This window comes from Trachurus japonicus, chromosome 12 (assembly GCF_045865225.1).
Source record: "Trachurus japonicus isolate A0001 chromosome 12, Traja_1.0".
Lineage (NCBI taxonomy): Eukaryota > Metazoa > Chordata > Actinopteri > Carangiformes > Carangidae > Trachurus > Trachurus japonicus.
In genome coordinates, this window is record NC_140918.1 from 11,491,568 (window position 1) to 11,506,485 (window position 14,918).

General features: G+C 43.2%; 1 protein-coding gene across 1 annotated transcript in view; it reads left to right on the plus strand.

The window, feature by feature from the left end:
* mtrex (Mtr4 exosome RNA helicase) overlaps positions 1-14,918 on the plus strand; it is a 27,353-nt gene continuing 12,435 nt past the window's right edge. The window contains exons 1-14 of the mRNA XM_085793143.1: positions 1-126; positions 1,270-1,410; positions 1,676-1,742; positions 1,831-1,893; positions 2,385-2,497; positions 2,615-2,789; positions 3,695-3,785; positions 3,908-4,032; positions 5,170-5,268; positions 5,469-5,589; positions 6,337-6,468; positions 10,186-10,265; positions 11,415-11,525; positions 12,618-12,719. Of these exons, the coding sequence (XP_085649269.1) occupies positions 26-126; positions 1,270-1,410; positions 1,676-1,742; positions 1,831-1,893; positions 2,385-2,497; positions 2,615-2,789; positions 3,695-3,785; positions 3,908-4,032; positions 5,170-5,268; positions 5,469-5,589; positions 6,337-6,468; positions 10,186-10,265; positions 11,415-11,525; positions 12,618-12,719 (1,521 nt within the window). The 5' untranslated portion in view covers positions 1-25. The remainder of the gene's footprint in view (positions 127-1,269; positions 1,411-1,675; positions 1,743-1,830; positions 1,894-2,384; positions 2,498-2,614; positions 2,790-3,694; positions 3,786-3,907; positions 4,033-5,169; positions 5,269-5,468; positions 5,590-6,336; positions 6,469-10,185; positions 10,266-11,414; positions 11,526-12,617; positions 12,720-14,918) is intronic.

Below are 14,918 nucleotides of genomic sequence, written 5' to 3' on the forward strand. Positions count from 1 at the left end.
GTGGGAAGCGGTGCCCCCAGCAATCATGGCTGACGCTTTTGGAGACGGCTTGTTCAGCGTGTTTGATGATGAACAACAATCAACCACGAGCAAAAAGATACCTGCCCCCGTGCCGCCGGCTACAGGGTAAAGTTTTGGGGCTTTTAGCATGTCAATATTTTAGTGTTTGAAGTCAAAGGGTCGGTCGTACAGGGAACCTGAACGCAGCATCATGTGCGCCCGTGATAGTGAAACGGTCCTAACGTAAGACGACTAGTTAGTTAGCTTCGTTAATTGGTTATAAAAACGCTATATAAACTATATTCCTGATAAACAGCGACTGACAGTATTATTATGATTTGATTGTATTATGTTTAGATTGTTTCTATGCATTGGTGGAAGTGGTAGAGCCGGTACTCAAGTAAAAATACTCGAATAGAAACCTATGAATACCCCAGGTAGCTAGGAGCTTTGACCATTATAAATTATTGTAACTGTAGTAAAACGTGCATTATTTTTGATCAGAAGTGTAAGAACGAAGTAACAGAAATGGAAATAAATTTGACGTAAGTGCGGTTCTTGAGTAAATGTCAGAGCTCCAGACTAACTTATTTTACTAGGAGCACAGTGACCCCTAACCTAAAATTTTAGGGGCGTAAACAGAACATTTAGGGGCACAAATCGACTTGCAAATAGTCGACAGCAAATATTATTCACATTTTCTTTTCATTCATGGTCTTCATACATCTTACACACACCTGCCACCTGTAATGACAGATTTCAGATTCTTTGTGCGTTAAAAACAAACAACCGAACAAAAAACAGTAAATTTACTGGTTGCACATGTGCAAGATGAAAAATGTACCTGCACTGTCTCAAAGTTTAGCAAAATATCTCCATTTAGGGGCAGTCTGGAGCCCTGAATATACTTGGTTACTTTGCACTACCGTTTTCTGTGAGACTGGGAATATCAAAGTAACGAGTGTCATGCTGGTTGTTGTTGTTATTGTGACACCCACAGTTTCAGCTTACAACATTTGATTTTTAAAACAAACTTAGATGTGTAAAAAGCCTTTATTCAAAAATGGCTATTTCATATAGAAAAGATAAAAACATAATGAAAGTGGGTTACAGGCGGCCCACGCGTTTCATCGTCAAAAAAAGGGAAATCTATCTATAGTCTATATTCCCACCTAAGAGCATCTTCGTCACATTATTAGATGAACCTTCTGAGCACTCTGCACTTTCTTTTTGTCTGACAACATTTGTTGTTTGTCCTCTTTTTTCCAGGAAACCTTTAGGTAAAGATGTCACGGAAAAGGATGCTGCTCCGGCTGCTCGGGTCAAGAGGGAGGCAGACAGTGACGGTGGAGAGGAGATGGTGTTTACGAAGAAACCCCGGCAGGAGGCGGCCTCTGCTAATGACCTCAAGTGAGATGAGTTACAGCTAAATACTGTAGGCCTGTACATGTTGCATAGATGCTGCTATTACATATCTATGTCAATAATATACATTTAGGTTACCAGATATGAAGTATTTATTTACTAAAACACAAAATGCAATTGTACCCATGTGCAGATTACAACATGAAGTAATGATTTTGAGTGGTGCTGGTTGTAAAATTCATTTTAGATGCTACAGAAAATGCTTTCAGAGTTGCTGCTGTGTAAGTAACACAACCTTTGTTTGCTTCAGTCTTGCAGAATTTATGCCCCAGGTGAAGGTGGAGCAAGTTGAAACTGTGGAAGGATGCTCACATGAGGTAATAGAAGCAAATCAGAGCTGTTGTGTTTCTTCTGTTGTAATTCCTCAAACCTGAATTTGCTGAAGCTTTTGTCTTTCCCCAACAGGTCGCTCTGCCCGCCAGCGATGATTATAAACCATTGAAACCGAGAGTGGGGAAAGCAGCCAAGGTAAGATGAGCGTTTAACTGTGTCTTTCTATTTGTGCGACTTAATTTGTTCAAAATGTCTGAATACAAAAATTGAAGTAGCTTTTTTATTCAGTATGCATGACAAAAAAAAAAAAAAGTTAAAGGGATACTTCACCCAAAATCAAGAATTCACCAACTGTCTACTCACCGTCATGCCAAGGAAGGGTTTGGAGAACTTTCGGAGTCATCAAAACAGTCCGGCTGGCAATGGATTTTCATATAATGGCGGCGGATAGAGCTCACGTTTGAATCGTCCAAAACACACACTATGAAACATCCAAATACCTCCATACTGCTCGTCTGTACTGACCCAAGTGTCCTGAAGCCGCCACATGAAAAAGTTGTTTGGGAAAAAAGCCTTGTTGTAGTAGTAGTAGTAGCTCCCAGTGGCTCTGTTGATGTTTGTTCACATGCGCGAGATTTGCTGTGAGATGCTTAATCCCTTTGTTTTTGCTATTGCTTTTCTTGCAGGAGTACCCTTTCGTTCTTGACCCTTTCCAGCGTGAGGCCATCTTATGTATCGACAACAATGAGTCCGTGCTTGTGTCTGCACACACCTCTGCCGGCAAGACTGTCTGTGCTGAGTGAGTGTTCCCAATCATCTCCATCCAGTTTTACTGCAACGACATCCTTCAGGTGAAGCCAAACAACGGTATCTAACGGATCTAACCTGGTTTTCTCTGGTATCCCCCTCCCTGTAGATATGCCATAGCTCTGGCCCTCAGAGAGAAGCAGAGAGTGATCTTCACCAGCCCCATCAAAGCTCTTTCCAATCAGAAATACAGAGAGATGTACGAGGAGTTTCAGGACGTGGGCCTGATGACTGGAGATGTCACCATAAACCCCACCGCCTCCTGCCTCGTCATGACAACAGAGGTGAGACACAGGCCCCGTCCACACGAACCCGGGTATTTTTGAAACCGTGTGTTTCTCTACACGGTTTGGCCTTTCGTCCACACGTAACCGCAGTCGTCGGCTCCTGAAACCGGAGTTTTTTGTAACCGGAGTCCAGGGTGAACTTTTTCGAAAACTCCGGTTTCAGCTTCATGTGTGGACAGGAAAACCGCACATTTTTCATAAATCTCCGCCCTCCCTAGTTACTGTTGCTAGCACGTCAAGTTCTCGACGCTGACCATGCGCTGACCACTCAGACGCTAAATATCAATAGGCTAATCACTAAACATGCGGACACTAATACAAAATCGCATGGTCACCCTATGTAAACATAATGCTGATATGGCGAAAACAGGCTTTTATCAAATTGTAAATTGCGGTCACTTCCCCACTGTTTTGCATCCTCCCGTCCTGTACATTTGTTTTCAATGAAGCTTTTCAGAATCAATCAGTGGATCGATGGATTATCGTTACGATGTGTGTATTTGTGTATTTTCGTATCTGTCATAAACAAGAGATTACGGGCGGGGTGTGTTAGTAGCGCGGACTCGTCTCGCGGTGCCGGTCAGTTTGAGCTGTTTGAGCCTCCACTCTCTCTGTACAAGTTACAGCTGCTTTCCTGTTAGGAGTGATATCGCCACCTACTGCTTTGTTTGAGACGGATTTGCGGTTTCATGTGGATGGAGTTATTTTTTATCACACCGGTGGTGTGGACACGGATTTTTTTTTTAACCGGGGTCCATAAAAGTTTGGTTTCAAAAATACCCGTGTTCGTGTGGACAAGGCCACAGTCAGTCCCAAAACCAGTGGCGGTTTTATTAGACGTGTCAGATATCCCCTTTTATATGTCGCCGCTGTCTTGACACAATAAACTTATTTCCCCCCAGATCCTGAGGAGCATGCTGTACCGAGGCTCCGAGATCATGAGGGAAGTGGCGTGGGTCGTTTTTGATGAGATCCATTACATGAGAGACTCAGGTGTGTGACACAAACAGCACAGACAAACTAATGACAAACTCCCTGTTCACAGGAAAGCTAATATGATTTTGCTTTCTGAGCGTAGAGACCCGATGCAACCTAATTTGTCGTTTCCTTTTCAGAGCGTGGCGTGGTGTGGGAGGAGACCATCATTCTGCTGCCCGACAACGTACATTATGTCTTCCTGTCGGCCACCATCCCCAACGCCAGACAGTTTGCAGAGTGGATTTGTCACCTGCACAAGCAGGTGAGATGTTGCACATACTGAACAGTCTACTCCTGCATGGGGTTTTCATAGTGTAGACACCGAAGGAGAGATGTGAGGTGAAAGAGACAAGTTCAAGCAGATGTTGATTAAAGCAGAAGTAAGCGATCCGGTCGTTTTGGCTAATGCTGCGTTTCAGGCAGGCTTTTGAAACCGTAAATTACAGCTTCATGTCACAACTTACGACTTTGTAGCGTTCCAGGCAACCCACTCGTGTTTTTCCGACCTGTTTTACCTGTGAAAGTCACTATAACGGCCACTCGTAACTTCTGACCCGTGAACTCGTACCAGATCTAACTGGTACAACTTCACAGGTCGGAAAAACACGAGTTACGGGTTGCCTTGAACGCACCATAACAGTCCTCGTCCCTACGTCACCACATTCAGGCGCATCCCTTGGCTGCACACACAGCCCTTTATGCCGTTCTCTCTCCTCATTGGATAAAACTTGTAGGATACGAGAAAAGTTTTCTCCTCGGCTCAGAGCAGAGTGACTGACAGACCCGTGTTTCGATCCAAACACTCTATGTAAGTGATTGCTGTCGGAAGATATAACTATTTAAGACTTATATTAACACAAATATATCACTTACTTCTGCTTTAACAGCTGGAAGTTGGATTTGAAGTTTTGACCATTCATTTGTCTCTTTTTATCACCAAAGTCATTATCTCTGAGGCATAACTGGTTTAATTCTGAACACAGAGGCATAATAAACATATTTTTAGTTTCAGTGTGACTTGGACTTCATGACAATAAGAAGAAATATCCATAAATAGATTTTTTGATAACCTGCAAACAACAGAACTCCTCTGAATTGGCATGTTTCTAAATAATCCACTGATTGTTGTCGGTACATCCAGATGCAGAGACACAGAACAGCTCATTTGACATAATGTCGTTTTAATGGCGATGCCACTTTGCCAAAGTGTAAACAAAGGTGGGGAGAAAAGTTTTTGTTGATCTAATGCAATCTAGTAAAGTAGAGTTTGCGTATTCCTGCATAAACAGTTAGAGGCCTCATGTGTCTGTGTGTCTATACAAAGAGACCAAGGTACTACTTCACTGTGTCTTTCTGTGCTGTTTTACATAATGAAGTGTTTCTGTTTTGTCTCCTGCAGCCGTGCCATGTGGTGTACACAGACTACCGTCCCACTCCGCTGCAGCACTACATCTTTCCAGCAGGGGGCGACGGGCTCCACCTGGTGGTTGACGAGAACGTAAGTACATCCACAGACTGGACTTATAGAGAGTTATGAGAGTTTGCTCATTGGTGATAAATGAGTTGAATGTGTGTGGTGTGACATTAAACCAAGATGATTGTCGGTCTCTCTCCTTATTCTTGATGCATTTTCTAGGACCTAGACACCTATGACAGCCAAGTCTCCTCTAATACCTTTATATCCATTGTTTTCTTCAGGGAGACTTCAGAGAGGACAATTTCAACACAGCTATGCAGGTGCTGAGAGACGCAGGGGATTCTGGGGGCAGCAGCGGAGGTGGCAAGTGGGACCCGAGAGGACGCAAAGGAGGCACTAAAGGTGTGTGTGTGTGTGTGTGTGTGTGTGTGTGTGTGTGTGTGTGTGTGTGTGTGTGTGTGTGTGTGTGTGTGTGTGTGTGTGTGTGTGTGTGTGTGTGTCCACTTTCAAAGTTAAAATCCTGAGGAAGGTCCAAGATCAAAACATTGTTTAGTATAGAGACAGTGTGTTGGTGTTTGTCCTCCTTTTTCTGATGCCGTCTGCTCCACCTACGCACCTGCTGAAGAGCGCTTCGGTGCGCACAAGACTGTTTGACAAGTTAAAATCCTTAAAGAGACCCAGAGGAGTTTGCTTTTGGTTATAAAAGAGTCTCGTATTAATGTGGATGAATCTACGTTACCCACACTTGTTAATGGGTCCATTTTCGATAAATATATCGTTTTGTCTTTATAGTTATTTTTGATATTATTATTTAGTGGTCGACTCGCCCAGCATTTCCTAGTTTCCTGGTTTCCCGGATGCTGCCCGGCGGGTCATGGGAATAACGCCGCCAGATTGCTAGTTGGCATCGTTTATGGTCGGAACTACGATGTATCTGATCATCTATGAACCTACGACTTTCATTCTTGATCAATGAAAACATTCTTGGCAAATGTTTTCGCATTGGTCCGTCTTGAACCGGTCCAAGAATGTCACCGTGCGCGCGGAGGCTCATGGGGAACGTAGTGTGAAAAAACTTCTCATAGTCCCTTTAAAATGCCTTGCGTTGATAAATGTACATCACTCTTCCTGTTTGTGGTCCTTCCTCAGGTCCATCCAGTGTGTTTAAGATCGTGAAGATGATCATGGAGAGGAACTTCCAGCCTGTCATCATCTTCAGCTTCAGCAAGAAAGAGTGCGAGGCCTACGCTCTGCAGGTGGCCAAACTGGACTTCAACAGAGGTACGTGTTGTGAACTCAGGATGTGATGCAGCAGAAAACCGTGCTTTGATTACGACTTGAACGAGCGTGTGTTTGTGTGTGTGTGTGTTTTATTTCCTTTGCAAACGTGGACTTGGCCTGTCACTTTGGAAAGATTTACAACACGAGCAGTAAATCAGCTGCTCGAGCCCAAACTGACATGAACGTACTAAATTATGCTCCTGCTGCTGCACTTGTTGAGTGTGAGTGGGTGTGTTGTGTTGTGTTGTGTTGTATGTCAAAGACCCGGAGGTTGTACACGCATAGTGAAAGGATCACGTCACACCCTCCAACCAGGAAATTAATGGCAGGTGATGTGTTGTTGGCGTTTCTGAATGAGGTCAAACTGTGTGTTGAGCAGATTGGGCCTGGTGTGTTTACTGAGGGTAAATACTGCAGATCGACATGCGATGGAGAGAAAACACTCTTTTCAGATTTGACTCATGATTCATAGCTCACTTATTTTACGCCTCATGATCTAATGACATTTTCTACTCGGGCATCTGTTACTCCAGCGGTTTCTGCTTAGTCAGCCAGCAGCAAACGCTCAAATGTCAACCTGGCATAATGAACCTGTTTTTAACTGTACAGCTTTATTTATTGTGAGCTGTATTTCCACTATGTTTGTCACTTCTTCTAAGGAACAAAACGATTAGACAGTGTGAGAACATTTCCAGTTAAGTGTGGAGTCTTTTTGCAGTCTGTCTTTGCTCACAGAAATGTCAAAGCAGATACATTTTTTGTGACAAATTGCTGAGACATTTTTTGGGAGGGAGTTGAAATTAGGCAAGAGAAAACCAGTCACCAAAATGCGAAATAGTTGGCGAGCAGGGGCTGAATGAATCCTCCCCACTGAGCGAGAGCCATGAATATGGCTTATTGTGCGAGCACAGCCAGTCCTGCTGTTTGGTCCAGTGGATAAGTGAAGTTGCTTCATGAGGACAAATCTCTGCACCATGGGAGATGATCCAGCAGTAGATGGGTCTTGGCTCCTCTCCACCTGCTCTGGGCTTTTTTTTTTTCATGAAATAAAACATGCTTATGAAGTCTTACTCACAGAAACATTTTCCTCCCTCGTCGGTTTGTTTTCCCTGCATCGTGACATTCTTATAAATGAGGAGGTTTGTTTTAATGCAGAGCTCGTCCAACACTGAAAACCTTTTCTTCTTGTCAACGCTGCCAACTTTTTCATCAAAATTGCACAAAAAAAAAAAAAAAAAAACGAACAGAAAAACTGCTGCCAAAAATAACTCCTAATTTCCAGCAGTTCTCGTGTGTTGTGAGAATCTTCTTGAACAAACTGAACTGCCTTTCTTAGGAAATGAGGCAGATTGTGTCCAGTAATAACAGCCGGATAATTTCATATGATTGCAGAAAATTTCTCTAGAATGAGGAAAAATGTCGAAATAAAATCGGTGATAAATCTCATTTGTAAAAGTAGTCATATATTCAGTTTTATAGAATTATATAAACCACAGAGTAGCCTTCATGAAATATGATTGATGTGCTTTTTGATTGCTCTGGAGAAAGTACATGTCATGATACGTCTGAAATAACCATTTGCTGCTCTGAAATTTCCATCGGGAAAGTTTTTCTCTCTTTTTTTGTCATTTAAAACCCCGGCAGGCACCAACCAGCTCTCTGAACCCAACAATTGAGAAGCCAGATTGTTTAGAAGCAGGCTGAGCTGCGTGTAGGCAGGTTGTTGGTGTTACAGAGTCCTTCTGTTTGTGTGTCTGTGTGTGTGTAGGTGGGTTATGATGACGACAGGGAGCCACGTAGTTTCCCTCTCTTCTACCTTTTCTTCTTGTGCTTTCTTCCTTCCATCTTCATCTCACTTTTTTGATACTAAAAAGACAAAATACCCCCCTCCTCTCTCTCTCTGTCTCTCCTTCTCTTCCTCTCTCCTTCCCTCCCCCCCCTGTGTGCTGCTGTGACACATAGTTTCTGGGCAGTGTATGTGCAGTGGCAGAGCCACATTGGAGTCAGGGGACCGACTGGTGCCGAGACGCACAACGACTGACCGACTGCAGATCTGTTCCCATGTTCTCCTCTTGTACTTGTTTATTCCCCTAACGGCAGAGCCTGAGGTTGATAGAGTGCATCTGCATCCATCAGTTTGGTCCAGAGCCACATATTTAGACTAATAGTGGTTGCATGACTTGTGCACAGCTTGTAGTTTGGATGATCAAGGAGTTAAAGCAGAAGTAAGCGATCCGGCCGTTTTGGGTAATGCTGCGTTCCAGGCAGGCTTTTGAAACCGTAAATCACAGCTTCAAGTCACGACTTGCGACTTTGTAGCGTTCCAGGCAACACACTCGTGTTTTTCCGACCTGTTTTACCTGTGAAAGTCACTATAACGGCCACTCGTAACTTCTGACCCGTGAACTCGTACCAGATCGAACTGGTACGACTTCACAGGTCGGAAAAACACGAGTTACGGGTTGCCCTGAACGCACCGTCTTGTGATGGAGTTAGCAGCCCCCGCCCTCGTCATGGATCTATTGGTCCTCGTCCTTACGTCACCACATTCAGGCGCATCCCTTGGCTGCACACACAGCCCTGCATGCCGTTCTCTCTCCTCATTGGATAAAACTTGTAGGATACGAGAAAAGTTTTCTCCTCGACTCAGAGCAGAGCAGAGTGACTGACAGACCCGTGTTTCGGTCCAAACACTCTATGTAAGTGATTGCTGTCGGAAGATATAACTATTTAAGACTTATATTAACACAAAAATATCGTTTACTTCTGCTTTAACTAACTGATGAGATGAACATTTCCCTGTGATCTTCATATAAACTCTGCGTCCTGGCTGTGACATTTCTTTTCATGGAGCCGTGGAGCCAACTTGCTTTTTTACGCCGGCTCTCAGTGTGTGTTTATCCGTGGCATTGCTTTGTTATTGAACCATTAAAAAAAAAAAACTCCTCTATTGACAGTGAAGTCATTTGGCATTAACAATAAACAGAGAGGCACACAGACTTCATGCAAGTCCAAGTTTCTGACTAACACGGGCACATGAGGAGGAAGATTTCCCAGAATGTTTCATAAATGACTGTGACTAAGTTTCCACACGGAAAGAGACGGCCAGCAACAAACAATGTAACGTTATAACAACAACAAGACACTGGTGGTGGCAGTGGCACAGTTGGAACATTTCATATTTAGCAGATTTTATTAATAGATTAGTGGGTTTAAATGCGGCAGCAGCAGGCAGCCGTTTTCCAGGTAGTGTTTGTTTTAGTTAGAAAACCAGAGGCCTCAAAAACCAGCAATCAGTGGAACAATATGAATGTTTGTCTGATTTGTGTAATTACGGTAGATTTTCTTACAAACAGCGAACTGAGATAAAATCTAGAGTCAGCACAGATTCGTAGTGACGATAGCAGCATCGTGTGTTTGCTCAGTCTCTGGGTGGTTGGAGTTTTCCTGCAAGCTATTCTTTAAAAAACATAAGACCCCCCTTCCTCCTCCTCCTCCTCCTCTTCCCCCCACCCGCCGTCTCTCATGAACTTCTCGTGTCAACAGAAATTATATGTGAAACGTTCTGAAATCACCCAAGAGTCTGTGTTTGTGTGCGAGCGAACGTTGAGTCATCGAAACGCATATATCCAGGGTAGAAGAAATAGATTTGCGCTCGGCTATCAGAAGACGTTAATGTTTTTTTTGTTTTTTTTTTCTTTCCTCTCTTTGTTCCAGATGATGAGAAACGTCTCGTGGAGGAAGTGTTCAACAACGCGGTGGACTGTCTCTCTGACGAAGACAAGAAACTCCCTCAGGTGAGGAGGGCTGGACTCTCTCACAGCTCCCGTCATGTTTTGTGTAAACATCCACACTGTGCCTCCTGTTTTTTTTTTCCAACGCAGCACTGTCACCTTATTATAAACTGACCTGACGAAGAGCGCACCGCTCGAAACGTTGTCCTTTTTATAGTCCTCTAATACATTTTTGTATATTTGGGAGCTCCTACAGTGTTGCGAGTCCTTTCTTGTTTTTTTTTTTGTTTTTTTTTTCACTTTAATTTTTATTGAGAATTTTTCCTTTACAAAGGTGCAACAACTCAATCAAAATAATACTAAAACAAGTAAAAAAAACAAAAAAAAAAACACATAAAAAACACATGGGAGTCACTTTCAAAGCAATCTGTCCATATTCCATTTTCTTTTCCTCAATCAAGTTTTTTGTTTTGTCGTTGTTCAGTCATAAATATTGTCCATCTCGTCCATTTCTCTTTGAACTGAGCTTCCTGTAGCCTTAAGCGGTGTATCATTTTTTCCATTGTGTAGATTTCCTCTACCAGGTGAGTCCATTGTTCGTGTGTAGGGATGTCTTCCCTTCCCCATTTCTTCGTGATAGCTTTCTTAGCTGCTGTTAGTAATATTTTTACCAGGTATCTGTCCTTCGTTCTTATATTTTCTTCACATAGGTTACACAAATATAATACCGTACAAGACATTGGAATCTTATATCCAAGTATTTTCAACAATGCATCGTGTAACATCATGTCCTTTCTTGTTTTTGATACCTTATTATAAAGCCACAGAAAGAAAAAGCCCCGTCGTCTTTTTCTCTACCAGGATCGAGACAGTTTAGACAAGTCTGAACGTAAATAGCCGCACACATAACGTCAACACAGGCTCCCAACACTGCGCTTCTGTTACCCGACCCTGCTGTGTGCAGGCGCATTATGAGAAGCAGCCGCGCTGAGGTAATAGTTGTTAGTGGTTAGACCGCTACGGTAGGAGCAGCGACAACAATGTGTCGCTCTTTTTTCCACTATGAGGTTTTGGAAGCTTTTTTTTTTTTCCTGCTCTCTGTTGACGATCGCTGCGATTTCTATGAACTGGTGAACTTTGTACTGTCACTAAAAGTGTATCAACAAATAAACAACAAACACTCACCTCCTCCCTCCTGTTTGTGTTTCTCAGGTGGAACACGTGCTGCCGCTGTTGAAGAGGGGAATAGGGATCCATCACGGAGGCCTGCTGCCCATCCTGAAAGAGACCATAGAGATCCTGTTCTCTGAAGGCCTGATCAAGGTGCCACTGTCCCTGCATCAAGATGCTCATATACACAAACAAACACATTCCCACAAGCACCTAAAGGCAACCCTGTGGAGTTCTGGTTCACTCTGGCACTGCCACTTTCAGGTTATCCCACTCTTGTGCAGTTCATTCAGACCTTAAATCAGTACAGGGGGCTGGTGTGATCTGGTCTTGTAGGTAACAGTGAAATAATCCAGTTGGAATGAAACTAGAAGAGTTAAAAGGATCATTTACAAGCAAAATCAGAATCAGAATCGGGATACTTTATTGATACCCAAGGGGAAATTTCTTTTTGTTACAATAACATCTCCAACTTTTTATCTTGTATTGTATGTGTCTTTGTATTGTCTCCTTATAATGGACCTGAGTCCGTAATAAAAGATTATCTCTATCTATCTATCTATCTATCTATCTATCTATCTATCTATCTATCTATCTATCTATCTATCTATCTATCTATCTATCTATCTATCTATCTATCTATCTATCTATCTATCTATCTATCTATCTATCTATCTATCTATCTATCTATCAAAGAGCAAAGTAGTCAAGAAATATAAAAGAAAGAGTAAAAAATGTTGCAGCATAGGGTGAGACAGGTTTATTCTGGATACAATGCGGCTTTCAAAATACTTCAGAATAGAAACTGCGGTCACTTGGGTATTGAGGAGCAATCACATGCAGAGTTTTGATAATAAAGGCTTTTTATTAAAGCTTCCCACTCTCTTGCTCTCCCGTGTGAAGGCACATTTTGCACATTTTGAAGATATCAACCCTTTTAATAAATTCTATGAAAGCGCCGACACTTCTTTGTTGCGGGTGTTGAGATTTACCGTCTGAGCTCACCACTTATCATGTCGGACAAATTGGCTTTGCAGATGTTTTATGTGGAATGAAACACATTCAGAGAGTTTATTAGACCTCAAGGACGAACACACAAAGCTTTCTGGTGAGAGCGGCAGAACGCAAACATAACTTTACAAGACAAATCTCCTCAGGGAAACGTTTTTCTCCGCTGCATTGAGAACGAGACCGACGCAGTATCGAGATAAGATCTGACTTGACGCTTCCTCCTCTCCATCCCAGGCTCTCTTCGCCACAGAGACGTTCGCCATGGGCATCAACATGCCAGCTCGCACCGTGCTCTTCACGAGTGCACGCAAGTTTGATGGCAAGAATCATCGCTTTGTAAGAACACACACACACACACACACACACACACACACACACACACACACACAGTTGCATTCACATGTTTGTATTTCTGTTTTATCTGATTACTTTCTGCAAACCCTAAAACCCTAACCCTAAAAGAGATTATTTTTGTTCTATAATGAATCTCTATCCTTCTCGATCAGCGTGAGAACATCCTGATGTCTTATTAAAGGACAATTCCAGGCGAATTCAACTCAGGGGTGTATTTTCATATCATTTTAGGTCTAAAAGAATGAATCTGAAGATTTTCAGTTTAATCGCTCCTGTTTTACGGTAGTTGCGTCTGTCCCCGCATCGCCACGGCAGCAATGAATGGGAGTGGATGTAAGTTCCGCTGCTTAGGCTGTTTCCAGCCCTCAAAGCCGCAATTTTTTTCCACAGACAGCGTCAGATGGAGACTCAAACATGCACCGAGAAGTTTATTTACTTCAAGCAAGCCGACATGTTTGTAAAACTAGATCTAATTCAAAGTCTCCCGGGGTCTCGCGCGAGACCCAGTTGCCGTGCTCGGTGTGTTCAGGAGCAGTGGGAAAAGCTACCGTTTGTGTCATAAACACAGGAATATCAACTCTTGACTTGCTTCAAGTAAAAAAAACTTATCAGCGCATGTTTGAGTAGCCACCTGACGCTGTCTGTGGAAAAAAATGTACACTTGAAGCAAGTAAAGAGTTGATATTCCTGTGTTTATGACACAAGCGGTAGCTCCGACTGCATCTGAATACACCAGCACTGCAACTTCGGGCTCGCACGAGACTCCGGGAGACTTTGAATTAGATCTAGTTTTACAAACATGTCGGCTTGCTTGAAGTAAATAAACTTCTCGGTGCATGTTTGAGTCTCCATCTGACGCTGTCTGTGGAAAAAAATTGCGGCTTTGAGGGCTGGAAACAGCCTAAACAGCGGAACTTACATCCACTCCCATTCATTGCTGCCGTGGCGATGCGGGGACAGACGCAACTACCGCAAAACAGGAGCGATTAAACTGAAAATCTTCAGATTCCTTCTTTTAGACCTAAAATGATATGAAAATACACCCCTGAGTTGAATTCGCCTGGAATTGTCCTTTAAGTCTTTACATGCAGTTTCAATGTATTCTAAATGGTGTTAACTGAGCTGGAGTCTATTATTGGATGTCCTCTTGATGCTCATTTGCAATACCGAGAGTTTCATAGTGGCACTTATTTAGAATTAGGATTTATTTCTTAAACAAATAAAACATTTATCACGCATTAGAAATCCTATGGCCACATAAAAGCTGAACATGGACCGAGCCAAAATGTAATCCAGACCACTCATCCCTTCTTGGAGGAGTGTAAAAAATGCTTTTTGCACACAGCCTCTGCTTAACCCGTAACTGTACTTCCTCCTCATGACTTTACCTGTGAGGAGCAAGAAAATGTTTGTCTCTCCGTAGTAGTACTCCCTATATAAACAGTGCTATCTCTTTAAAGCTGCTGTGGCCTGTCTGCAGTGTGTAGCCGTGTCACACACACACACAGACACACACATACACACAACGTGCTGCTCTGAGGCCTTTATAAGGTCTTCAAGTCCTGCAGCCACATAAACAGCCACGTATTGTGTATAAGAGATGGGGGGCTGTGAGCGCCAAGCTGCCGTCACTAAGCAGCAGCAGCCTTCATCCTCACTTCTTGCGCGTGGGTCTCCAGCTTTGTCACACACACACGTCGTACACACAAACACACACACACACACACAGAGGTTGAAGAGAATGCGAGAGAGAAGGAAATTGCCCTCCAAGAAGTTCATCAGGAACATCTGGTGCCTCCGACGGATGCCAAAGCTCCACGCAGGCACTCGCACACTTCAGTACACACAAATCTTTCATTCCTGAACCGGCACTGTGTTTCAAATCAAGAGCTGATCCCCGCAGCATGCCTGAAATGACGATCGGATCGTTTAGTCGGCACAAAAAAACAAAAAAAAAAAGGAGAAGAAAGAAAGAATCGGACCTGGCTTTCGCAGCATTTTCATTGCTCAGAGACCAGTAGATACGTGGAGATTAATCAGAGCCACGTGTGAGGCAGAGTGGTGCTCGGATGATTGCGGAAAACTGGTCCAGTCTCTTCCTCACGAGACGGTTTCATCACCTAGATCTCCATGTTAATAATGCAGATACTTGGCTCGGCTCTAGCTGTAGTATCACTGTAA